General features: G+C 42.7%; 1 protein-coding gene across 1 annotated transcript in view; it reads left to right on the top strand.

Moving 5' to 3' along the window:
• The window catches only part of LOC148506700 (histone-lysine N-methyltransferase 2C-like), a 151,959-nt gene that overhangs the window by 27,910 nt on the left and 96,292 nt on the right, over positions 1 to 27,757 (top strand). The window contains exons 3-7 of the mRNA XM_088446453.1: positions 14,258 to 14,420; positions 15,154 to 15,325; positions 18,397 to 18,511; positions 19,696 to 19,868; positions 27,528 to 27,676. Coding sequence (XP_088302579.1) covers positions 14,258 to 14,420; positions 15,154 to 15,325; positions 18,397 to 18,511; positions 19,696 to 19,868; positions 27,528 to 27,676 — 772 coding nt within the window. The remainder of the gene's footprint in view (positions 1 to 14,257; positions 14,421 to 15,153; positions 15,326 to 18,396; positions 18,512 to 19,695; positions 19,869 to 27,527; positions 27,677 to 27,757) is intronic.

The following is a 27,757-nucleotide window of genomic DNA, read 5'->3' as shown; positions in this document are numbered from 1 at the left end:
CCCCATTGTCTGCTTTGTGGTGGAAACATGATCCTATAACAGGGAGAGAGATGAGCCCCAATTTCTTAGATGTAAAGCAAAATCTCACTTCAAACATTCATGTGACCACATATTGGGCCCAAGGCACCCAAACAACCATCCTTGTATGACCCCAGAGGTAGAGTAGCTAGCAGCACACATAAGATGCAGCCTGTCACGCACCAGTCTCTTGTAGTAGGAGGAAGAAACACTGGTGTGCAATGAGACTTTGATTTACACTATATATAATGAATGCATAATCTTAAAACAGAATTACTATGTTAATTAGAAGAAAATCTACAATTATTATCATCCTTTATATGGCGCCGCAAGTGTTCAGCAGCGTCTTGCAAAGTATATCTGCAAATGATCACACAAGGAACAGCTGTTAACAGTTCAAAACAATCCAGGACAAGGACATGGTTTATACACTTTGCTGCAGCAGCAGGGCGTCAGCAACCAAGTGTTGGCTGCAGATATGGGGAGTTAGGAGTAAGTGATAGTGTAAGTAAGGGAAGGAGAAGCACGTTAGGGAAGGAGGGTCCTTCTCATGAGCGCTTACATTCTAAAGGGGAGGGGCAGGCAGACAGGGTAGTCAGTGAGGAAGGACAATGGGTTAGGATGAGAGCTGGATGGCTTTGATGAAGTAGTGGATCTTGAGAGTACATTTGAAGGTTAGTAAAGAGTTGGAGAGTCTGATAGAGGGAAAAAGCAGCACATGCAAAATCTTGGAGACTGGAGTGGGAGGAAGTAATCAGCTAACCGGATAGGCGGCATGCAGTGTGGGGAGAAGTGGGTGGGCAAGTGTGTGAAGGGAGATGAGGTCAGAGATGTAAATGGGAGAGGATTGGGTGTGGGCTTTGTAAGTGAGTGTGAGAAGCTTGAATTGGGTTCTGAAGGAGAGGGGGAGCCAGGTTAGTCCTTGTAGGAGAGGGGAGGCAGATGAGCCAAGCAGCAGCATTGAGGACAGATTGCACTGGAGAGAGGTGGGAGTCAGGGAGGCCAGATAGAAGGAGGTTACAGTAGTCCAATCTGGAGAATTACCAGTGAGTGTATGAGGTCTTGGTATCATCCAGAGTGAGAGAGGGTATGATCTGGAAATACTTTTGATATGGAAACGGCAGGACTGCGACAGGTACTATATGTGTGGTTTGAAGGAGAGTAAGTAATCAAGGATAGCTCGAAGACGATGCACTTGTGGACTAGAGGAGATGGTTGTGCCATCAATAGATAATGAAATTGTGGCGTAACAAATACTAAATTTGCAGATCCCTGAGTTTTTGACAATTGATCCAATAGTTGGGCTCTTCCTTTAGACATTAATTTGTCATATAAGGCTTAGTTTCACCACAATTATCCATAAGGTAGCTCAACAGTGACTGGAGCCTTGTGGCAAGCACGTAGTTCGTTATTTACATTACTTCTTTACACTAAGGTCTACTAAACTGATAAGTAGCAGTGTTATATAAATCACCTTTGTATTAACATCACCCATACAATATGATGATAGCATAGACCATATTAATGAAGCTTCCCTGGACTGGGATTATAATTATGGAAACTACCAGTGATTTACTGACACAGCAGAAACAAATGTCTGGAGAGCAGACTGATGCAACAAGTCTATCACCACACAGCTCCGGCTACCCGCATGGCTCTTCAGCTTGTAGTGTGTATATTCCTAGGGGCACCTCAGGCACATTCAAGTTGTTAAGCACAAAAAAGATGGATACTGCCACTGTGTAGATCTACTTCAAATACAATGAAAAGTTAGGCAAAAGCACAGACAACTGACTAAGCAAGAGAGAGAGCACATGGCAACTTAGACACAGAGGCTTTGGTGTGCCCTTTGTTCGATTTGATGCTCTCTACATCATGGGATGTCCTACAGCAGGAATAGGCAACACCTCGTAATCCAGCTGCTGTAGAACTACACATCCCAGCATTCTTCGTTTTAGCATGCCCAAACAGCAAAGCTGTAGCAGGGCACACCAGGAATCATAACATCCCAGCAGCTGGAGTGCCATAAGCCGCCCACCCCTGTCATATACAGACGTGTCGAAATCCCATCAGCCTGTGCAGTCCTGCGGTGCGTCCCAGTCGCATCACATCTAAGACGCACCTTTAGGCGACAAAAACATAAAAAAGGCGCTCCGTGTCGCACGGGACCCGGTGGATCACTTGCCCTAAGCGCCACATGGCGAACTGAGGCTAGGGGTATGAGGACACATCTATAGGATGTATATAAATGATATGACCATTACTGCTGATATTTAAGGAACAGATAAAACAGGAATAAAATATAAATAAGATTCCTTACAGTAAATCATAGGGATATTAGACGTCACAGAAGTTCTGCAAACCTATAAAAACCATGAGGCTGTGTGAACCAAAGGTGACTTATAACATCTAATATTGGGTGGATTATTCCTTATAACATGCACAGCTTTTCCTAATGAACGGGGAAATGACAACAATGGAATTAACTTGAGACATGACTTAATTACTTTACATGAATCCTAACGGACACAAGGAAACAACTCCTGTGAATAAAGTAAAGAGGTGGAGGTCTAGTATCCAGACACAGTGACTGCATGAGGATGCCCTCGGTGATTATATGACATTACTATAGAGATGCAGCATGTCCTTTCCGTTTCAGCACTGTCTGGATAGTGCTTTATGTAGAACATATCCCATAAATGAATTATTACACTGTCTGCTAAACAGAAACAATACAGTCATGGTGAAAGTCATTCTGGGCTGATAAACCATGCTTTCAGATGTAATCTTCAAAGCTTTTCACAATGCTTTTATCTACCATGATAACTTCAGTACCTTGGTCATCTCCAGAGGTATCACATTCTGCTAGAGCTCCTGGAGATCAGCCACAACACTACAACAATACTAGTCTCTAGAAGCAGTGTGACCAACGCTGTAAGTGTAAGGACTGGCCTGTTACAGCTTGGGTAGATTGAAATGATTACCGAGTAATCTCTGCACATTGTAGAGGAATGTGCCTTCAGCTATTATTCTATTGGAATGCCAGGTATTGCCATGTAGCTCACTCCTTCACATATTACCAGGACTACCATTCCCACAAATTGGACTTCTCATGGTCAGCTGTTGGGAATCACGGTTATCAACTCAAACTAATTTTACCAAAATATTTTTTCACCTGCTGGGAAATGACCTTGGCAATAAAATACTGTTCAAAAAGAGGTGTTTAATTTGTACTTTTCCACCTTCATTAAGGACCAAGTACACTTTATTTTTGTAGAATTTGTTTTTGTTTTGTGATTTTTTTTTTTATTTTTTTTTAAACAGAAATGTGACATTTCATAATTTTTGGTTTCTAAATTGTTCTTATTGGTGGCTGTTCTTGAGCTTCTCATTTCTGAGCAGATGAGCGGAGATGATGCTGATGAGGCATCAGACATCTACTGCAGAGTGCTGCCGCTGTTTGTCGTCTGTGAGGACAGCTGACTCCTCGGTGCAGGCCAAGGCTTGGAAAGCAAAGCCATTATTTCGTTTTCTTGTTGGTGCTGCTTTTAAATTGCTATTACAGTATGCATTTTCATGATCTATAAGAATCAGTCAATATCTCAAAATAAAGATGGGCACTTTTGGGACTGGATGGCTATGAGGTACTTATTAAAGTGACCCCACAGTGACCTAAATGGTTCTTACCAGTATATTTTATAAAATATGTTATGGAATAAAGGGAGAGAACACTCAGTTTACTACTTGTGATCTGTTACTTTAATCTGCTGATACACGCCAATTATGCATGGCTTTCCAAATGTTTTTTTTGTTCGATTTCAAAATTGATGGTTTAGTCCTCTATGACCAGGCTCATTTGCATGGTTTTGCTGCATGTGTTATGTTGAGAATTTGTGTGTTTGTGTGTGAAGTAAAGGCTTTCTTTTCTTTTAATATACTGAAATGGTTCACTTTTTATTTTATGCCATTTAGCTTGTGAAGTACATAAAGGTCACACTGTCATAATATACCCTTGGTACTTTCACGTAATTTGACCAGTCACAGAAATTACATTGGAATGCACTCACCTAGGTCCCCCGTGGGCAGGCATTCTAAATATGTGTGCTCAATTACGTCAGATGATTGTAACAGGGGTGGGGGAAGACACGGCATATTGTATTTTTTTATTATTATTTTTTTTCAACCAAGAAAGGTATTTGGAGCTATCTGAGACTCCAGTTCATCTCCGATTTATACTTCTGTAATCTAAGTACCCTAAGTAAAAGCCAAGACTTGTCTAACCATAAGTACATCTTAGGTGATGTCACTGGAAATTTCTTGGAAATTGTTAATGTGATAATTTTCTTCTTTTTTTTTTTTTTTTAAATGATATTAATAAAGCATATTATCTTGTGTTCTATGACAATAAGAAGAAATGGAAATATAAAAAAAAAAGTAGTACTTTGTTCCTGCTCTATTTTGGACAATTATCACAGTCTGTTGTGACGTGACCAGCACTGCCAGCGTCTTGTAGAAGTCAATTTAGTGAAGTGTGGAACGAGTCATGCTTGGATGCTCCTGCATCACCTGAATTACTAATGCCTTGTTACTATTGGGGCTTCTTAATACAGAGCGTTTCACTCGCTATTGGCCCCAAAGTGTTTCTTATAACTTTTAAAGTAATTGACATGTATTCATTAAATTGTATTAATGAATTAATAACATTTACTAATTGACATGTATTCAAATATAAATATATTCAATAAATTGTTTTTGGCATGCCTTTATCGCAGTGATTCCCAACCTCGGTCCTCAAGGCACACTAACAGTCCTGGTTTTAGTGATATCCATGCTTGAACATAGGTGGTTAAATCAAAATAACTAAGGTACTAATTAAGTCACCTGTGCTTAAGTGTGGCTATCCTTAAAACTTGGACTGTTAGTGTGCCTTGAGGACCGTGGTTGGGAACCCCTGCTTTATCGGCTCAGTTTTCCAGTACGTCTGGACAATAAATACGCGTTGTTCAGCTGTGTACAGGTTCATGTTGGCACGTAACACGCTGACACAATGAATGTGGATTGCCTCAGTACACAGCACCACTGTCGGAAGCAGGAATACCTGCATTCGGTATGGAATTCCGGCTGCCGCAAGACCGGCAGCTCGAATCCCGGCTGCGACAGCCCGATAAAACAGCAGAGCCCGGCAGCGGAAGACCGACAGCGCTGGAAATCCCGATCGTCTAAAGGTAAGTATAAACTATTCTATTCTAACCCCCTAACCCTCCTTAGGGGTGCTTAACCCTAACCTCCCCCCTCTAAGTGCCTAACCCTAACCCCCCCCTTCCCCGCTGCCTAAACCTAAATCCCAGGGGGGGTGCCTAACCCTAAGACCCAGGGGGGGTGCCTAACCCTCCCTCCCCTAGCCTAACCCTCCCGAGGGGGTGCCTAAACCTAACCCTCCACCCTCGCGCGGCTGTCCGGTTGCGGCGCCCGGCATCCCTTCGATCGGGATGCCAGGTGCCGGCGTCGGGAAAATGACAAGCGTCTGGATTATTGATGCCTGTCATTTAACACTAGCCGGGATTAAGGATTCTAGATGCCGGCGGTCGGGATTGCGACCGCCGGCATCTTAAACGTATCCCGAATACCTACTGGCAGCTGGTGTGGCTCCCCTGTTTGAATTTCAGACTCTGCTGCTTACTAGGGTTGTGAACAGCTGGCCTTCACTTCCCGCATGTGTGAACAGCTGGCCTGGATGCTATAGGCCCACACTTTCTACGCTTGCTATGACTTCCTCATGTTTGTTACAGACCAAGGTATGTTTGTGTCAAATTTCACTAAATTACTTTAATAGTTATAAGACAAACTTTGGGGCCATTAGTGAGTGAACACCCTGTAATTTCCTCTCTCAATGCTCAGAGCTCCACCCACAGCCTCACATGGTAATGACACATGAAGTTGTTCTGGCACCAGGTCAGATGTGTCCTGTTGAATACTTGCTGAATGCTTTGGGCATTCCAAGAAACTTGACTGTATTTTTAGCACATGTGGAATGGCTTTGAATACTGCAGCCAACATCGAAATTGACACAAAACTTGAACACGGGTCAGAAACTCTGTACAAATCCAACACCATATTTTTTTTTAAATGTGTTAAAACGTATTTGCTAGCATTTAAGAATGTGCGTTGAGTGCTTAAAATGAATGGCATGTGTTCAAAATTCACTACTACAGACCCGATTAGTCTATATCCCCTCTACAGAGACACTAACTGGTGTATGGAGGGTGCAGGCACAAATGGACACCAAGGAGGAGAGACTAATGGTTTTAAAGTTTTTTTTATTTCACTTTAGCGTATGGATAGAATAATATTGATTACATTTTTGATGAGCTAGTGAATTAGGCACTAGTAATTGAGAATAACAGGGACACCTTAGTGTAAATGATTGTGTAGCGGTAAGCTTAGCCAGTTCTTGACTTTATGGTCATTGTCAAATATGAATGAAATTTTGTGGTACAGACTGGAGGACTATATAGTACATTGACGTATAATTGTCATATATGAATAAAATTTTGTGGTACAGACCTGACTTTATTGTACATAGTATTCAACTCTGCTCATACTTTGAACTATTATTATTATTATCCTTTAGTTATATGGCGCCGTAAAGGTTCCGCAACGCCTTACACAGTACATAAATCCTATAGATTGTAAGCTTGTGAGCAGGGCCTTCCTACCTATATATCTGTGTGTTATTACCCAGTTTTGTTCTATTAATGTTTACAATTGTAAAGCGCAACAGAATATGCTGCGCTATATAAGAAACTTAATAAATAAATTAGCACATAAGAAAAACTTATTAGCAATACAAAACAATGCAGGACAAGGACATGGTTTATACACATAGCTGCATAACACAAGCAGCAGGGTGTCAGCAACCAAGTGTTAGGTGCCAATTGGGGAGTTAGAAGTACCTGAGAGTATAAGTAGGGGAAGGAGAAGCACGTGAGGGACGAGGGCCCTGCTCGCGAGCTTACATTCTAAAGGGTAGGGGCAGACAGACAGGGGCGACACAGATGGGGCAGATAAGTTATTCGTTCATCTATCTCTATAACAAAAAAATATTTTATTTGTGTTATTTACATGAGAAATGTACAAAATAAAGTTGTTGCACTTAATTTTTGTCTGTTGCATTATAGCATCTAAATACATCCAGCTAAAGATGCAGATATTACGGGACTGTCCTGCCATCCTAATAGTGAATACTTTTGTCCCAGCTGCTGGGTGCTATGCCATGTTCCTGTGAGGGGGTGCTTCTCAGTCTCTGTGTAATTATTGTGTATTATTATTAAATTTTCTTTATAAGGCGCCACAGAACATTACATTACAATACAGTAACCAAAAGATAAACAGAGCACAATTAGCGCCACAATTCTCAGTACACAATACAATACAGCTGGGAAGGTGGAGGCTGTCATTGAAGTGCTAGAGAAGAGGGCTGTGAGAACAGGAGGGAGGAGGGCCCTGCTCCTAGGAGCTTACAGTCTAGGGGAGACAGATGACATGAGGCGTGAGCATATGTGGATGGGGACCTGAGGGCAGGTAGTGATGGCTGAGATAGGAGAGTGGGGTGAACGGCCTGATGGCAGGGTTATGTGGCGGAAGGGTATGCTTTGATGAACAGGTGGATTTTCAGTGCACGTTTGCAGCTATGCAAGTTTGGGGAGAGCCTGATCGAGCAGGAGAGCTCATTACTTTCAGTAAGATGAATGTGCATTAAATACTAGTAATTGCATTATTAATGCCTTGGGACACAACACTGCACTTTCATTTAAAAAAAACAAGTTTTCTTGTCACAAGGTGTTTTGCTGTATATAAATAGCATTAGTTGTGTTTGTCAAATCATTGACATGGTTACCTACTGAAAATCTTGGTCTTTTTTTTTCATTCATTAAAGTGTATTAAAATTATTGTTGGCACAGTGGTTAGCATTGCTTTTTAGAGTTAAGGAATTTAGACAGTAAGCTCCAATAGGGCAGGAACTGATGTGAATGGCATAGAATAGAGACATTGGACACAATATGGCTGCCTCACCTTCAGCAAAATATGTAAAGTGTATTATTGGGGAAGAGGTGTTGTATAAAGATTTATTAATATTGTTTATCAGCCATAAAGTATAAACTTTAGTTTTTCATTTTTTCAAATCAATAAAGTGCATCTTTGGAGGATTTTCATCTTTAACCATCTTAATTCACTTTCCTTGATCTATTTTAAAGCTGATAGAAATGCAGCACAAGTTATTTGTATTAGAAGTCCGGTATACCTCATTTCTACTTCAGGGTCCATAGGGGGTCCACAGGGTTGACCTTGGGGTATAGGTTGGGTACCAAATCCGGGCACCACGCAGTTAAAGCTTTTAGCTCCCAGGATGCACTGGGTCCACTCTCCCTATAACCCCACCCCCAAGCCAGAGGCACCTCAGTTTAAGTTGCTGCCCGGCTGGAGTTGGGTCACCGTTTAGTGCAGTGGGGAGCTGATTAGCAGCCCCTAAGCTTTATTTTTTCTAAGTACAGAGTTTTTTTTAATTTTTATTTTGGACGTTCAGAGCGGCAGCGTCGGACTGTCCATAGGACGTCTAAGCTGCCGCTCCGTCACCCCGCTGGCGCTGAGACGCCAGTACAGATCTGGGGATCTCAGCGGGACCCCAGAGTCTGTACTAGCCGGACTCTGCGGGCGCCCAGGACTGCTGCCGGATCCACGGGGAGCAGGTAAGGTCACGGATCACCGCTTGCGGTGATCCGCGCATTTAATATGCAGTCCTGTGCCTCCGGTCTCCGGGGACAGACCGGAGGCGCCGGCAGTGGCGGCGGGCCCCCCATACCCCGTGTGTCCACTAGACCACCAGGGACTTACTGATCGGCGCTGGGAGCCGGCGTCCCGGGAGGTTAATAGCCGGCCAGGGGAGGAAGCTTTCCCTGTTACAGCGGCTCCTCCCCTCAGCTCAGCGCGCCTTTCAGTATTATAGTCTGGCGTCGCTGAGCTGCTTCCTCCGCGGGCCACGCTTCTTCTGAGGTCTCCAGCGGCCATTTTCTTGTGGTGCAGCAGCAGAGCTCCGGAGATGGCAGTGAGTCCAGTCCCCCTGCGTACCTCACCATCAGGTCAGTGTACACAGCGCTGTAGCCTTCCCAGACACTGAATCTGGGTAAGTTGAATGCAGTGTAATAGTGCAGTATATTATATGACATGTTTATGTATATATGTATATATCTGCATGGTATGTGACTTATGCTAGTGCTGACTGTCTGTATTTAATTCTCTCACCTGTCAGTGTATATCTATCCCTTTTCTTTATCTGCCCTAATACAGCTGTACTTGGGGTGGTTCTGAGACCGCACATTTATATACTTGTTAATATTTGTGAGGTTTGTCACATACTGTTGCGTGCTGCACGTTGCCATATTTTAGATGGAACTGTGTGTTGCATACGCTGAAAATGGGTCCCTGCAGCTAATTTTTGGCATCAGTCAGGACCAGTATAGCGCTGCTTAATATTTCCGCCAAGAGGGTTGGTCAGATATATCTGACCAGGAGATAGAGCATTATACTACACCCATTTTTCCTATCCTGCAAGCCATGTGCTGCAGGTGTTAGTGCGGAGGATTTGACTCATAAAGGGTTCTGTATGTGGCGTCATCTGGTGCCGGCCCCTTTCACGACCCCCTTGGGCGGTTTGTTTTCTCGGGATCCTCTCAATTGCGGATTGCCGGGTGGGCCCCATTGTTGTACCTCACTTGGGGTTACTCCACCATACTGCCCTTTTCATCTCAGGGTATCTCGCAGTTTCTTGCACTCTTCCCCTGTGACACAGACTATCGCTCCCTGCAGGGTTTTTTCACAGTATATGAATTCCCCCTGGTGCCACAATTGTCTGTCATGCCCCTTGCAGGGATTACCACAACAGCCACCCTGGGTGGTGTCGTTTTCTACGAAACGCAAATTGGCGTGGTTGACGCCCTGTGGTTACTTCCCAGTTGGCTCTGCATGTACTGGATACTGTTTTGGGCTCTTTCCCTCTTAGGGTGGAAGCCTATTTCAGGTATTATTATCCCTGCTTTAGGGCTGGTAGCAGGTCCATTCTGGTTAGAGTGAATGTTGACCTGCACCTGTATCATACACCCTCAGTCTTACATGCCTCCGGGTTCCCTGTTGCTGACTAGCGGGTGGATCGCATAGCGGGACTCTGGCTGTTGCCAGATAGGAGGTGTTACAACAGTGTTTGGCCTCCTGTCCCAAATTCCCTGAGGGTCATCACGAGCCCCTCCTGGGGTGGATGGGCGTGTTACTCGTCTGATTACAGACGTTACTACGCCTCCCATTCCTGCGTGGTCCGTAGGTGGTAACTCTGCCTGAAATCGGTATACTTGCTTTCAGGGGTTGTTACCCATCCTACCATGGCTATAGCATGGTTGGTTAATACTATTGCATATTGGGCTGATGCATTTGTAACATTTTTTCCCCTCCAACACGTCGGGGGTTCAAATGTATTTGGTCGCTCTCGTAATATATGCAGTTGTCATAGGTGGAAATGCCTATATTGGATACCAGTCTCCTAACTTTCAGAGTTCCGGCTGCGACTGTATCCTCCGTAATACCCTATGGCTGCGCTCTGGGAATGCAGAGGTGCAGATACCATCTTTAGGGTTGATCTTGGTTGGTCCTGACCTTGACAAGATTGTAGTAGCATTGGCAGTATTACTAACGACAAGTTTACCGCTTTCAGCTATGCCCTCTACAAGGCCTCAGACTAAGTCTGTAAAGTCTTTTTGTCCTCTGGGTCAGCCTAAAGGTCTGTTTCTTCGTAGACTGTCGGCATCTACAAGGGCCGACATATCCAGTACCGAGCAGGCCTGGACTGCCAGCCGATCCTGCTTCTGAACCTACGGATATCTCTTCAGCCTGACTGGACAAGCCTACAACTGGGAGATACCGATTTTCTCAGTTCGCCCGGTACTAGTGTCAAGTTGCCGTGGCTACGTGGGTAGGAGGGTACGCCCTCTCTTTGCTCAGGCGGCCTCTTTACAAGGGCCTTACAGATCCAGAAAGCTATGCAGTTGTTGCGGTAAGCGGAGCTAATTAGGCCATCCCCACTATCTCAGTGAGGGACTGGTTGTTCTGCTTTCTTTCTGGTGCGGTGGCTGAATGGTCCTCTTTGGCCTATTCTCTGTCTCAATTCCCTGAACCAGTTCCTAAAGCTACCTGGGCTCAGGAGGAAATCCCTATGCTCCATCATACGATGTTTGGAACCTGGGGACTTTATGGTATCATATACAGGACGCGTGCCTACGGGTACTTACAGAGACCTTTCCTCAGCATGGGCTGAGGTTTGCTGTATCACAGCAACACTTACAATTTTTCGGGCTCTGCCTGTTGGGACTGTCCTCAGACCCACAGGGGTTTACCAGTGTTTTGGATTTTCTGACAGTTCTCCTGTTCAGTATATCCCAATGCTCCTGTACCTGGACGGCCTCCTGCTCTTAGCGGGATCACCGGGGTACTTTACAGCCAGGTCAGGATGACTGTGGCTTCAGGGTGCAGACGTTTCATCAACGGGGAAAAAGTCCTCCCTGCATCCCTCTCTGGGTATTCTTCATCTAGGATCCCTGCTGGATTCTCAGAATCTGAGAATTCTTCTGGCGTAAGACGGAATCTCCACTCTTCCATTAGGAGTACGTGGTTGTCTGCGTAGTCGACATATGTCTTTACACTCTGGGATGCATGGTGGAATGGGCTCAGTTCCATTCCAGACCTTTCCATAATTGGCTCATCTCTAGATGGAACGAGTTTTTTCTGTCGGATCACTGTTCAAACGATGATGCTCTCTCCGGAGGCAAGTCGGTCCCTGTCCGGGTGGCTATGGCCATCTCGTCCAGGGTATTCTTTGCTATGGACAGTGTCTGGTTCGCATCCTTTTCAGTGCAGTTGGACGTCTGTCGATTCCACCCTGTCAATTAACTTACTCTGGCATAACTCTTGTTTCCCGGTGAACCTGAAAAGGTTCAGTCCGACAGGGTCAGGACAGTGGATTCCTTTTTAGCAACACTGTTCGTTGGGTGGCAATGACAGGTATGTCACATATTCGGACATAGTCCGAGGGTCTCCTCCCGACCATCTCGGCAGCGTTCATTTCAGGAGCTCTCCATTGGGAAGCGGGAGTCCTCAGCCGTCACGACGTGCATCCCGGGGACTAGTCTCTTCCCCAAGAGAGGTTTCATCTCCTGGTGAGCAGGGGGGGCCCCCTGAGGTGACCCTCAGGGCCTTCTGACTTTATCACACTATGGTGTTACAGTCCAGCTCTGGGGATTCTGAAGCAACCTTCAGCGACTCTTTGTCGATGAAGTGGTCCTTTCACTTTGTGTACCTCTGTTCTCCGGTCTCCCTTCTTCCTCAAGGTCTTTGGAAGTGTTTCAATTGAGACGGAGATGCTTTCCTGCTGGTGGCTCCTGATTGCCCCAGATGTCAGGGGTACTTGGATTTTCGGAGTCTCTCCATCGATACTCCATTCCTGATGCTTCGCTGCCCGGACCTGTTGTCTCAGGGTCCTTGGTTTTGCCTTGGACCTGGGTCGTTTGTCTTTGACTGTGTCCCTACAGTGGTCTTACGGCTTCCCTGGCTTTGTCATCGTTGGAATGATTAGAGCACATGGATCAGCTTTTGCTGGGACCTACCACAAACTGTGGCAACCATAAATCTTATGGTATTGTACCTGTCGATACAATCCTCCGGTGTCCAGGATTTCCAGATATTCTGGCATTCCTTCTGGCTGGCTTGGGTTTCACACTTGGCCTGGTCTTCCTGACAGTGCGGATCTCTACACTGTCAGTATGGTTAAGATATGGAATTGCTCCACTCTGGTATCCAGTTCATCCTTTGGAGTGTTTTCTGGATTATGCTTCCATTTGTCCTCCCTAGGGACTCCTTGGGAGTTAGTAGTGGTTCTTCGTTCCCTCCGGGGACAGTCAATGGAACCGCTGGTTGTGATAGCCATTACATGGACTATTGCTTAGGCTCTCTCTTTCTCTCAGGGTGTTTATATCAACCAGGAGAGTGTCTGAATTGGGAGCGTTCTCAGGTGGCTCCCTCTTCTGGAGGGCATCATGTCAGGGTGTGAGTTGCTCTCGCCCTGTGTTTCTTCTTAGTGGTTTTCAGGTTCCATATTATTCTGGAACTTATGGTACGGCCATTCTGTCCCCAGTCCTCTCGGCTGGTGTGGCCTCATTGACTGTGGTCCGGCCTCTTTGGATTTATGTGATCCGTTCAGGTTCCTTACGGAAATCGGACTCCTTATTGGTGGTCTGAGATTTCTGGTTATCACAGGAAAGGATGGCCGGCCTATGACCAAATGTTGGTGGATGGCCTCGTAGGTCTTCCTCAGGGGCCTACCCAGGGGTAGGCCTTTCTGTTGTTGATGCTTGTTTTTTCTCGGGCCATGTAACCCTCGTGGGCGGCTCGCTGTGGCGCCTCGGCTGTTTTGCCTTACTAGGTGGCCACGTGGTCTTCTGTCCACACCTTTTTAAGGTTCTAGGCATTGGTTTCCTTTGCCTCTCAGGATGCTTCCTTTTTGGCGACGGATTCTCCTCTCAGCACAGGAGCGTCCCCACCCTTGGTTGAACTGCTTTGGGACATCCCCAAGGTCAACCCTGTGGACCCCCTATGGACCCTGAAGTAGAAAACAAGAGAAATGGTAAGAACTTACCTTTGTTATCTCTGTTTCTACGAAGTCCATAGGGTCCACAGGGCGCCCGCCCTGATGCACCTGGCTTCATATGGGCTGTGTGACTGGTCACCGGTTTTCCGTCTCCCATTTCTGTGAGTATGGTTATTGAGTGTTCCAGTTTTCTCTCTCTTTTTCTCTCCTCCTCCGGCCTTTGGCTACTTACAAACTGAGGTGCCTCTGGCTTGGGGGTGGGGTTATAGGGAGAGTGGACCCAGTGCATCCTGGGAGCTAAAGCTTTAACTGCGTGGTGCCCGGATTTGGTTCCCAACCTATACCCCAAGGTCAACCCTGTGGACCCTATGGACTTCGTAGAAACAGAGATAACAAAGGTAAGTTCTTACCATATCTCTTGTTTTACATTTGTTAGTTATGTGCATTTTTTTATATATATAAATGTTGAACAAGAATATGACCATAAATGATTTTCTCTCCAATGATGTATTATTTTAAATAGTTTAATTTATTTTGTTTCCTTTGTGTTTGTAGCCATGTGCATACTGTAAGCATCTTGGAGCTACTATCAAATGCTGTGAAGAGACCTGTTCGCAGACATACCATTATCCCTGCGCTGCTGGATCTGGTGCCTTTCAGGATATTACCTGTTTTTCTCTTCTTTGCCCAGAGCACATCGATCAGGCTCTTGAGCGTTGTAAGTTGTGAGGTCTTATCTGTGCTTTTTGATGTACTGGAACGATCAGTATGAGGACTTTAGTTGCCACCATTCTGGTGCGAAATCAGAGCTATGCATAGTAAGAAATGGTCATTGTTGTAGTTTCAGAACCTTACAAGCCTGTATAGACTATCACAATGCTGATTTTGGAATAGGACTGCGGCTGTTGTCAGTACAGATATTACTATATAATAGTATCTCCGCAGCCTTTAGAGTTATGGCTCTGCAACCTGGACAGTTATGGGATAGATCATTTGAAATTAGCAGAACTATCCCTATAACAAGGTGATATTCAAATTTTAAAAACTTTGGTTTACAAAGGATTCAATTCTCTTCAGGGGGATATAGCACTCGGGTTAAGTTCCCAGAGCTGTTCAGTTGACTGCAGCGCGCCTGGCTCTTAAGCCGAGAGATGCTCCATACCGTGACGAATGCAGTAAACTGCATCTCACAGCTAAAGTCCTGGGTGCTGTGCTATAATACCGCCACTAGCCCCGAGACAGTAGTTAGTGCGAGCAGAAATCCGCTATTCGCGGTTTTATCACACAGACAATTGAATAGCTCCTGGCACTTAAATCGGGACTACATCCCTATGAAGTGAATTGAATTGAATTCCCCTAATAGTGAATAATTTAAATGGAGATATTTGTTAGCTTTGTGTCAGAAGTCATTGTGTTGGGTACATTTTCAGTGGTGTTTCTTTCTCTTCCAGCTAAGGACGATGCACACTGTGCACTGTGTGACAGCTCTGGGGACCTGTTGGACCAGCTCTTTTGCACAACTTGTGGTCAGCATTACCACGGCATGTGTCTGGACATAGTGGTGACCCCTTTGAAACGTGCTGGTTGGCAGTGTCCAGACTGCAAAATCTGTCAGAATTGCAAGTAAGTTACAGTCCAGTGCTGTCACATGTTCATGTGGTATGTTTGTGCCCTGCAAATAGATGCCCAGGAAAGTAGCACTTGATTTTCTGTGTAACACTTACGGTGATCTGTATGTTATCTAATAGAGAAATCTGGTGACACTGTGTTCTCGTGTGTCAGTAACACCTTACTTGCTCTAGAGAGCTGCACACACGTAATATGCAGTGCTAAGTGTCTATGTAACGCAATTCCTATTCTGTATGGTGTGTGTGTGTGTGTGTGTATATATATATATATATTAGTGTTCCCTCTAGCTCCGGCGGCAGGCAGGGCGCCGGAGCTAGAGAGGGCAATCTTGCGCGCACGTCCGAAAAGGGGGCGTGGTTATGAAAAAGGGGCGTGTCTATAAGACGCGTCCCCTTTTCGTCATACTTGGGGGCGTGCCCGGCGCTTACGGACATGCCGGGCAGCCCCCAAGCGCTGCAGAAAGGGAGAATAGATGCCGGGCGCATGTGCCTGGCGTCTATTCTCAGGCGGTGACCGGGTCACCGCATGTTTGTCCTCCCGCGGGACACTGCGTCCCGCGGGTGAGAACGGCTCCCGCAGGCTCTTAGGGCAGGGCGCTTTTTGCCCTCCTCCTCCTTTGCGCCGCGCCCTGCTAAAACAGCCTAGCGGGAACGCTATATATGCGTGTGTATATGTATATATGTGTATGTATATGTATATATATATATTAGGGGTGTGCAGGCTCGGATAGGTTCGAGTTTGCACGTGGCGTTTGGATTTTTCCCTCCAAAAAAATGGAACTCAGAACGAGGCAAAACGTCATCTTACATGGACGAACATCATCATTCCTGGACAAAAGACCAGGAATGATGATGTTCGTCCATGTAAGATGACGTTTGGCCTCGTTCTGAGTTTCGTTTTTTTGGAGGGAAAAATCCGAACTCCACGTGCAAACTCGAACCTATCCGAGCCTGCACATCCCTAATAAATATATATATATATATATATATATATATATATATATATATATATATATACACACACACATATTTATTTTTATATTTTTTCGTCAATTCCGCACTCTGTTTGGAGCGATAAGTGCTGGGGTGCAACATCAAATTGTGGTCCAGGTAGATACAAAAAAAAAACACCAATATAAAAAATATTTTTAGGGTTGCACTCACCAGACTTCAGATTAGCGTTCTATGGAATAAAGCTGTCTTTTTGAGCTCTTGTGTGAAGTCTGGTGAGTGCACCCCTAAAAATATTTTTTATATATATATATATATATATGATCGGCACTCAATACAGCCACAGCAACATGCCTTGGTGCCCTCTGGCATAGAAATAGATAGCGTCGATGTATAAACAAACACCGGCACTACGGGACTTGTGACAAAAGTATAAATGGTGTATTGCAGTCAATACATAATCCCGACGTTTCGGGACACACACGATTAAGGGACGTGTGTGTCCCGAAACGTTGGGATTATGTATTGGCTGCAATACACCATTTATACTTTTGTCACAAGTCCCGGAGTGCAGCTGTGTGTATATATATATATATATATATATATATATAAAGTATATGTACTCTGGATACCTTCTGCAAGCTCATGCAATACATAGACATGTTTAGTTGTACTGTATGAGTTTAGCCCATTTCTGGTACTAATGTTAAACATGATTTGGAAATAATCTTAATTGCATCTATTTGATGATTTTATATAAACCAGTTAAATTACTGTTGTAGCTATAATAATGATTTTAGAAACACAACGGTAAACTGTGCCGGCATCATTCAGTCACATACTGGTGTGAACATCACTGACTGATGTTATGCGGTTCTAAACAGTATTTCAAATGTTTTTATCACATTATTTTTATACTTATATATTTCTATATTGTTTTTATTAACTTTGTTTACACATTACTGTTTATTCATTTAGTGTACCTCACACATTAATGAACAGCCAGGAATTAAACTGTTTATCTTCAATACCAAAGCTGTTAAGATATTTCCAAAGTGACTTATTTTATACGGGTTGGGTATGGAATCCAGACGGTCGGGATGCCGGTGTTCAGAATACCGACAGCAGCATCTCGACACCTTGAAGCTACTCATGCTACCCCTAACACCTGTAGCCTAACCCTCCTCCTAGTGCCTACCCCTAATACTTACCGTCTGGATTCTGGCGCCGGGAATTTCTCTGCTGTCGGGATTCCAGCACCGGTATTCTGAGCGCTGGCATCTTGACCGCCAGGATGCCAACTATCTCCCCTTTTATACATCTCTCAAAATTGCCAAGGTAATCCAGCATTTAACACCATAGGAATTAAACATTTATCTCCAAAGACCACATTAAGACAACCCCACACTTTAATACTGAAAAACACAAATTAGACTATTCTAACTGCATTGGCAATTTACATTTATAATTGAAAAAAAAAAAAATCTAAAGTCCTTGTTAGGGCACCCAAAACTGTGAACTTACAGTCTAACACCATAGATGCCGACATTGTGGCTGCCTCCTCCATAACTGTACATCATGGGGGCGTGCAGCTAATTTAGGGGCGGATCGGGGGTGTGACTTTGTGATCGCGGCCATGCCCCCGCCACACAATGCCGAGATTACCGGCATTGTGCGGCCGGGGGGCGGGGCCACGGTGAAGCGTTTCAGCGTGAATCGCGTCATCTGCTCCCCCGGACCGGCACTTACAAGCCGGAGGAGAGGGGGAGCCGGGGGTTGTGGCACCGACCAGGAGACTAGCCCACCTTTCCGGGGGGGTGGGAGCGCATCCCGATTTTCGGTAGGCTCCCGACCTTTTTGGGAGAGTAGGCAAGTATGTATAACACATTTTTCCTCAGGAGGGGGCAAGCAGAAATTTCTCACCAAAACAGAGAAACAATTGAATTGCTCCATCAGGCGCCTGGCACTGACAGCCACAGGCGCTAACAATTGAATCGCCCCTTAATAACGCGAGAGTAGAGTTTTATTTTTTTTTCCCACACTCATGAAAATTCTTCAGCTTTTGTTTGACTGATCTTTGATTAAACTTCCCTTTGGCCGATTTTCTTTTTTTAGACAGTCTGGAGATGATAACAAGATGCTGGTCTGTGATACCTGTGATAAAGGTTACCATACTTTTTGTCTGCAGCCCGTTATGGACTCTGTACCAGCAAATGGTTGGAAGTGTAAGGTGAGTTTCTTATATGTGTACAGTTCTCTAATCTTGAGATGGATTTAACTGTGTATAAGTTATGAGCAAAGTTTTTATTTCAAGGAATAAATAAAGTACACCATTTAAAGCAAATTTAAACCCTATAGACATGGCTGAATAATGAATGTTTGTAGGAGTATACTTGTCCAGAAAATCATTCTGAAGTTGCTTTCTGTGTCAGTCTTAGGCTGGGTACACACGTAAAGATTTTCTGTCCAACCATCCAACTGATTGTTTGGAATGAAAATCTGGTAACGTATGAAAGTAAATGATCAGCAATTTGCTCCTAAATGCCATAAAACAGATGAAAATGGTCGTCAGATAAGTTTATTAAATGTTTGTTCTAAACAATTTGTTCAAACAACAGTTTTTGCCCATTTCCGGCGTTTGGGAGCAAATTGCTGATTGTCATTTGCTTTCATACCTTACCAGATTTTCATTCCAACCAATCAACTAATTGGATGGTTGGACAGAAAATCTTTACATCACAAGTCACTGAATGTATGAATCGAAGTTTGTCATTTTTGTGGTTTTGGTTTTATGTTGACGCAGCAGTCCCATGAAGAATTTATTTTTATTTTTTAAACGTATTTCACTGGCAGGCTAGAAGAAGCTTGGTAATCATCATTTTCCTTGGTTTGTTTCTTCAGGCTTATAGTTCTGCACAATGTCCTCTGACTGCCATGGCAACCACAGTCACATGGCATATGTTGTAATGAGCAGAGAACCTTTGGAGCACCCCTTTGAGCTCTGTATTTTCTGTGTCCTGTAAAATCCTCTCCCACTTTCACTGACATAACATGACATTCTCAGTGTTGAGAGAAAGTGAGAAAGATTGACGGTCATCATTCTATGCCATCCAGAGAGATTTAGAAAATGAATTAGTAATTTCTCTTAGCTGTACACATCATTATCCGATGGATGCTTAAAGGTTAATAAACTTGCTATTTAAAGAAGAAGTAAAAAAAACTATTCGGTATAGCTACTTTACAATCTATAAAATGTACTCTTAAGATAGGCATCAGTATAATAAAATGAAAAAGTTTTTTTTAAATAAATTATTCAAGTTAATATGAAAGTCATAAAAAGCTATTTATAATTAATTTTTCCTACTGTCTAATACTAAAAGGATATTTGACTGAGCCATCCTTTCTCCTTGGCAGAACTGCAGAATATGTGCAGAATGTGGTGCACGGACCAGTCGTCAGTGGTATCTGAACTGTTTGATATGTGACAACTGTTTCCAACAGCAAACCAGCTTACCTTGCCCGCTTTGTGATAAGCCCCTCCAGCCAGATTTGCAGAAAGACATGTTGCACTGTCAGATGTGCAAAAGGTAACATTCTTTGTTGAATAACATATGTAGAACTCTATACTGGTATAATGCATGCAAGCATTTAGAATGTGTCCACAGCCAGTTTGTGTACAGTCTGAACTTGTTCACTTTAAAACTTCTTCTGGTGTCTTTCTTGCCGATGATTCCATTTTGTTTCTGTTTAAAATAAATTAGCCATTACCATAAAGTGTTACAGCTGCCTTACAAACACCTTGGAAAAGCCTAGAATATTCCCTCAACAAACACTCATAGGGGTATATCTACTAAAGTGCGGGTTTATAGAAGTGGAAGTGTTGCCCATAGCAACCAATCAGATTCTACTGAACCTTTAGCATCTTCTAGTAGATAACTGCTACAATCTGATTGGTTGCTATGGGCAACAACTCCACTTCCAAAAACCCGCATTTCAATAAGTATACCCCATAGACTCATGAGCCAGAACAATTTAGACAGCTGTATTCATTCCCAGTGCATGCCACCACTTTCCCGCATTAAATGGTATCTTCAGCAAATGAAGTACTATTTATCGGCAGATACCTTTGCAATCTATTTTCGTATAATTTGCAGTGAAGATGGCAGTGTGCTACTATTTAAACAACTTTGAATGAGGATTAATACAGCGGGTAAAATAAGTATTGAACACTTCAACATTTTTCTCAGTAAATATATTTGTAATGGGGCCAGGGCCGGATTAAGGGGGGGGGGGCGACAGGGGCGGTCGTCCCTGGGCCCCCACACACAGAGGGACCCCCACACAGGGTCAATGTGACGCTGCCGAGAAGAGGTTCCCAGCGGCACCTGTTCCCGGCTAGAGGCTCTGGAGCCGTGCTGTTTGACAGGCTGCATACAGCAGCACAGTTAGTGCTGCTGCATCAGTTGTCTTAAGGGAGAGAGAAAGGGCCAGCTTTACTGTGACTTTATATCCCAACGGCCCCTGCCAATACGGCAAGCCCCGCCCCCATATCCCTGCGAGTCGCGTCATTAATTGCGGGGGGCAGAGCCTAACTAATTGAGGAGGTGCCTGCCGGGTCCTTTTGCAACCTGCTGCTGATTAAGTGTACGGTTTTGTGTGTGTATGTATGTATGAGATATTGTGCACGTGTTGGTGTGCATACTGTGTATGTACAGTCAGGTCCATAAATATTGGGACATTGACAGTATTTTCAGATTTTGGCCTCTATTCACCACCACAATGGTTTTGAAATGAAACAAACAAGATGTGCTTTAACTGCAGACTTTCAGATTTAATTTGAGGGTAATTACTTCCAAATCGGGTGAACGGTGTAGGAATTACAACAGTTTCAATATGTGCCTCCCACTTTTTAAGGGACCAAAAGTAATGGGACTATCAACTCAAAAGCTATTTCATGGACAGGTGTGAGCTATTCCCTCGTTATTTCATTATCAATTAAGCTGGTAAAAGGTCTGGAGTTGATTCTAGGTGTGACATTTGCATTTGGAATCAGTTGCTATCAACTCTCAATATGAGATCCAAAGAGCTGTCACTATCAGTGAAGCAAGCCATCATTAGGCTGAAAAATCAAAACAAACCCATCAGAGAGATAGCAAAAACATTAGGTGTGGCCAAATCAACTGTTTGGAACATTCTTAAAAAGAAAGTACGCATCGGAGAGCTCAGTAACACCAAAAGACCCGGAAGACCACGGAAAACAACTGTGGTGGATGACAAAAGAATTATTTCCCTGGTGAAGAAAAACCCCTTCACAACAGTTGGCCAAATCAAGAACACTCTCCAGGAGGTAGATGTATATGTGTCAAAGTCAACAATCAAGAGAAGACTTCACAAGAGTGAATATAGACTGTTCACCACAAGATGCAAACCATTGGTGAGCCACAAAAACAGGAATACCAGATTAGAGTTTGCCAAACAACATCTAAAAAAGCCATTACAGTTCTGGAACAACATCCTATGGACAGATGAGACAAAGATCAACTTGTACCAGAGTGATGGGAAGAGAAGGAAAGGAACTGCTCATGATCCAAAACATACCACCTCATCAGTGAAGCGTGGTGGTAGTGTCATTGCGTGGGCATGTATGGCTGCCAATGGAACTGGTTCCCTTGTATTTATTGATGATGTGGCTGCTGACAAAAGCAGCAGAATGAATTCTGAAGTGTTTCGGGCAATATTATATGCTCATATTCAGTCAAATACTTCAGAACTCATTGGACGGCGCTTCACAGTGCAGATGAACAATGACCCGAAGCATACTGCAAGAGCAAACAAAGAGTTTTTTAAGGCTACAAAGTGGAATGTTATGCAATGGCCAAGTCAATCCCCTGACCTGAATCCGATTGAGCATGCATTTCACTTGATGAAGACAAAACTGAAGGGAAAATGCCCCAAGAACAAGCAGGAACTGAAGACATTTGCAGTAGAGGCCTGGCAGAGCATCACCAGGGATGAAACCCAGCGTCTGGTGATGTCTATGCGTTCCAGACTTCAGGCTGTAAATGCCTGCAAAGGATTTGCAACAAAGTATTAAAAAGGTTAGATTTACGATTGTTTAGTTTGTCCCATTACTTTTGGCTCCTTAAAAAGTGGGAGGCACATATAGAAACCGTTGTAAATTCTACACCGTTCACCTGATTTGGATGTAATTACCCTCAAATTAAATCTGAAAGTCTGCAGTTAAAGCACATCTTGTTTGTTTCATTTCAAAGCCATTGTGGTGGTGAATAGAGGACAAAATATGAAAATTCTGTCAATGTCCCAATATTTATGGACCAGACTGTATGTGTTAGTGTGTGTATATGGTTTATGTGTATGTGTGAGTGGTGTCTTTGTGTGGGGTTTTTGAATGGGGGGGGGGGGGGGTAGGCTCAGCTCTATGTGGCTTGAAGTGGGCCCCCACAGCTGAATTGCCCTGGGGCCCCCACAAGCCTTACTCCAACCCTGAATGGGGCTATTGTAATTAAATGTTCACCAAATATCAGCAACAACCCATGCAAGCCACACATACAAAGAAATCAAACCATAGATGTACATAAGTTATGTGTAATAATGTGAAATGACACAGGGAAAAAATATTGAACACACTTACTGAAATTTATTTAATACTTCGTACAAAAGCCTTTGTTGGTAATGACAGCTTCAAGACGCCTCCTGTATGGAGAAACTAGTCGCATGCATTGCTCAGGTGTGATTTGGCCCATTCTTCCACACAATCTACTATGAACGCTGATCTTTAGTTCTTTCCATAGATTTTCAATTGGATTCAAGTCAGGCGATTGGCTGGGCCATTCTTGCAGCATTATTTTCTTTTTTCTGAAACCAATTGAGAGTGTCCTTGGCTGTGTGTTTGGGATCATTGTCTTGCTGAAATGTCCACCCTTGTTTCATCTGCAGCATCCTTGTAGATGGCAGCAGATTTTTATCAAGAATGTCTTGGTACATTTTTCCATTCATCCTTCCTTAAATAAAATGAAGTATACCTGTACCATATGCTGAAAAACAGCCCCACACCATGGTGTTCCCACTTATAACTTCACTGTTGGTATGGTGATTTTGGGGATATGTGCAGTGCCATTTCTCCTCCAAACATGGTGTGTATTATGGAATCCAAAGAGTAAAATTTTGGTCTCACCTGACCAGACTATATTCTCGCAGTATTTCACAGGCTTGTCCAAATGTTGTGCAGCAAACTTTAATCGAGCTTCAACATCCTTTATCTTCAGCAATGGAGTTTTGCGTGGTGAGCGTGCATACAGGCCATGGGGGTTGAGTGCATTACTTCTTTTCTTTTAAATAATTGTTGCTGCTAATTCCAGGTCTTTCTGAAGCTCTCCACAAGTGGTCCTGGTCTCTTGGACAGCTTTTCTGATAATTCTTTTCACTCCTCTGTCAGAAATCTTGCGAGGCGCACCTGGTCTGTGGCTGGTTTATGGTGAAATGATGTTCTTTCTAGTTCTGGATTATGGCCCCAATAGTGCTCACTGAAACATTCAGAAGTTTAGAAATCCTTCTTAAAACAATGCCATCCGTATGTTTTGCAACAATAAGGTTGTGAAGGACTTGAGAGAGCTCTTTGCTTTTACACATCATGAAATGTTTCTTGTGTGACACCTTGGTAATGAGACACCTTTTTATAGGGCATCAGTTGGGACTGAACCAGCTTATATTAATTTGCACTGACAAGGGGCAGGATTGCTTTCTAATTACTGATAGATTTCAGCTGGTGTCTTGGCTTTCCATGGCTTTTTGCACCTCCCTTTCTTCATGTTCAATACTTTTTCCTTGTGTAATTTTGCATTATTACACATAACTTAATATATGGGCATCTATGGTTTGATTTCTTTGCATGTGTGGATTGCATGGGTTGTTGCTGACATTTGTTGAAAATTTCATTACAATAGCCCCATTACAAATATATTTACTGAGAAAAATGTTAATCTGTTCAATACTTATTTTACCCAATGTATGTGCCAGAGAGATTGGTCACTCCATCTGAAATTAACACGAAATTTGGATTTTCACTTGCAACAATTTCAATGTGCCATCAACGGCAGGGTTCCATCATCGGTGAATATTAGGGAATTGTGGGCCATTATTCAGAAGGCATAGGGTGTACACTGTCTGTACAGTATTTCAGAGAGCTTGTGTAGTCCATAACCAGTAGTAAAAAAATGAATGAAAGAACCTGCGCTAAATCTTATATATACCAAATGGTTAAGTCTTAATCTATTGATCACATTCCCAAATCACAATAAATGTTAGAACAATAATGCTGGTGTGAAAATATCTATATTCCTTGATCAATATCAAAGATAACTCCTCAATTTTCAAAAAATTAATTAATATAACATGGATATTAATAGTAAGTAGATAAATGTATAGGCTCGACTGATGGTAAAAAATGTATTAATTTAATATGCATGTCTTAACATGCCAATAAAATACACAATAGTGCACAGATAGTACAATAAAACAATCACAAGAAAAGAAAAAAGTAGTTATAAAAATAAATAAAAATCAATAGAAGTCATAAATGCAGAGATGAGAGTCTCAGTCCCAAGGCCCGATGTTAGTAATCAATGATAATCCTCAAAATGGAGTCCGGAATAATGTCCAGCTAAATGTTAATAGTTACCAACTGGCAACTCTCTACATTATCTGAAGGTGCATAATAGCAATCCAGAATCATTGACAATTGTAGGTCTTGAACAGATCAAGGTGACCCAAAGGGGTGGAGATAGATTTAAGAAACTTTGCCGTCAAGAGGTTTTCTGGATGTTCAAAACCAACTCTCTACATCCAGAGGACCTGAATGAAGCGGCCGAACTTAATTCTTTTCTAATCATGAGGAATCTGGATAGGTAGATCGGGTCCCCATCACCTATGTTGCTCCATCATGATTCATTCTTTGGTTCTCTCCACTACATTTACCTCCATGGGCCACTACATTTGGTCTCTCCTATCGTACTCATCTCTTTTCAATAGTTTACATACATCTATTTAGGGAGAGCTGGATGATAATTCGTATAAGGATCAGTTTACCCAGAACCGAATGCCCCCATTAGTGCCTCTGTGTATAGATATACATTTATTGGATTGGACTGATGATCCGTAATTAATCTTATCCAGTTTTGGTATCTCTATATTGTCATGTTGTAGGATCCAGTATTTTGTTACGTTACATTATAACTTAAGGGAATATGCCGGTCCTCTATATTTATATTTATATGTTTACATCATGTGACTATTAATAGAATTTAGCCCACTATGCAATGGGATGTCATTTTTATTAAGTGTTTCCCAGAGTGATTTGAATTATATGAATTTACCATTGGGACATATCATCTAGTGTCCAAAATATACTAAATATACTATATATTGAGCAGAATGAAATTTATTAAGGAGATATAATTATCATGTGACTATTAAACTTCACATTATCTGATAAATAGGGTCACGTGCTCTTTGTTACATAAGACGTGACGATATGCTAATAACGCCAACCCATACACTTAGCTGAACTTATTTATGTCACATGATGAATGATGCGGAGTCACGTGCTCATTATCACGAAATACTTATATGCCAATAGCGCTTCTCTACACACGTGACTGAGTTTGTTTATGTCACGTGATGTATGTATGACGCGGAGACTTTTTTGATAGGTGGGATTGGGACACGTGGTCTTTGTAGACTTGGATCACGTGACTGATTACCGCTATGTATAACAGAGAAAAAGTATGTATACTATCTCTTAACTTAAGCAATATAATGATTTGAGTAAAGAAATGTATGTGTTAATCTCCGTTATAAAAAGGAGACTCATAGATCTTTGTATATGGCTTGACTGACGGGTTAATCATTTTTAACACACCTGCTGCACATTGCTCATTAAGAGAAGGGTATTTAAACCCATGATTTCTATCTAAGAGGAAATGCTATTGAGGAAGCTGCGGGTCTACCGCAGGGAAACGCGTCTAGCTCTCCATCGCATGTGGCCTTTATCTAACGATTGACAACCTCAATACGGCTTGTGGATTCCGGACCGGCCTATTTATTTCTCCAACTACGGTCCTTCAGGTTCCTCACCATCTGTGGCCGTACTACCTACTCGTCAGGACCTATGCTTCTATCCAGTTGGTAACTATTAACATTTAGCTGGACATTATTCCGGACTCCATTTTGAGGATTATCATTGATTACTAACATCGGGCCTTGGGACTGAGACTCTCATCTCTGCATTTATGACTTCTATTGATTTTTATAACTACTTTTTTCTTTTCTTGTGATTGTTTTATTGTACTATCTGTGCACTATTGTGTTTTTTATTGGTATGTTAAGACATGCATATTAAATTAATACATTTTTTACCGTCAGTCGAGCCTATACATCTATCTACTTACTATTAATATCCATGTTATATTAATTAATTTTTTGAAAATTGTGGAGTTATCTTTGATATTGATCAAGGAATATAGATATTTTCACACCAGCATTATTGTTCTAACATTTATTGTGATTTGGGAATGTGATCAATAGATTAAGACTTAACCATTTGGTATATATAAGATTTAGCACAGGTTCTTTCAATCATTTTTTTGTGGTTTTGTATTAGTCAGGAGAGTGACATCCTCCTTGAACCAGCAGCTTTTCAGACAGCGCCATCTGATATTTGTATCCCATATCCAGTAGTGTTGCTGCTGTAATTTGCTCAAATGAGTGTATATTTGTTTAGTTTCACATTAAATGCTACATGTATGTAATGCATACCTGCCACCTTATCCCGTTTAAAAATCATAAATTGCGTATTGAATTCGGGACATTAAAAGCTTTGAAGATGTCCGTAAGACATCCTTAGCCATTTTTTTCTAATCCCAAGGTCTCAGTACACCATTATGCACAAGTGGCATAATCCATTTGAGTAGATCAGTTACATGGTTATGAAACAGTGAGGCTTGGATAGAGGATCCATGTCCTATGCCATCTATATTTTTTAAATATCTTAAAATTTTTGTCTTCTGTTTTTGCAATCAGTGAGGGGGATGTTATCACCTTGGACTTAAGTTTAAAATATTCACAAACCGCCACAACCTTTAGGCGGTAGCAAAGGCAGACATTGAAATGTAACCTATAAGATAATGTTTTATTCACTCTGTTGATATTGTGGTGTTCTGTTTCTCAAGGTGGATACATTTAGACTGTGAAAAATGTCAAGATTATTTAGATGATCAATTAAAAGACGACTATATCTGCATATTGTGTAAGCAACTAGAAATGGAGAACGACACAGGGGAAGAATGTACAGAAATGGAGGTTACAGAAGCTGGCCCCAGTAAGTATTCTGTTGCAGACCTGTTCATGGTATATTGTGATTACAGAGGACAATGTGAATATATTGCTATGACCCACGCTA

This window comes from Taudactylus pleione, unplaced genomic scaffold (assembly GCF_031769625.1).
Source record: "Taudactylus pleione unplaced genomic scaffold, aTauple2 ptg000398l, whole genome shotgun sequence".
In the NCBI taxonomy this organism is placed as follows: domain Eukaryota; kingdom Metazoa; phylum Chordata; class Amphibia; order Anura; family Myobatrachidae; genus Taudactylus; species Taudactylus pleione.
This window is presented reverse-complemented; position numbering and strand designations above follow the sequence as displayed.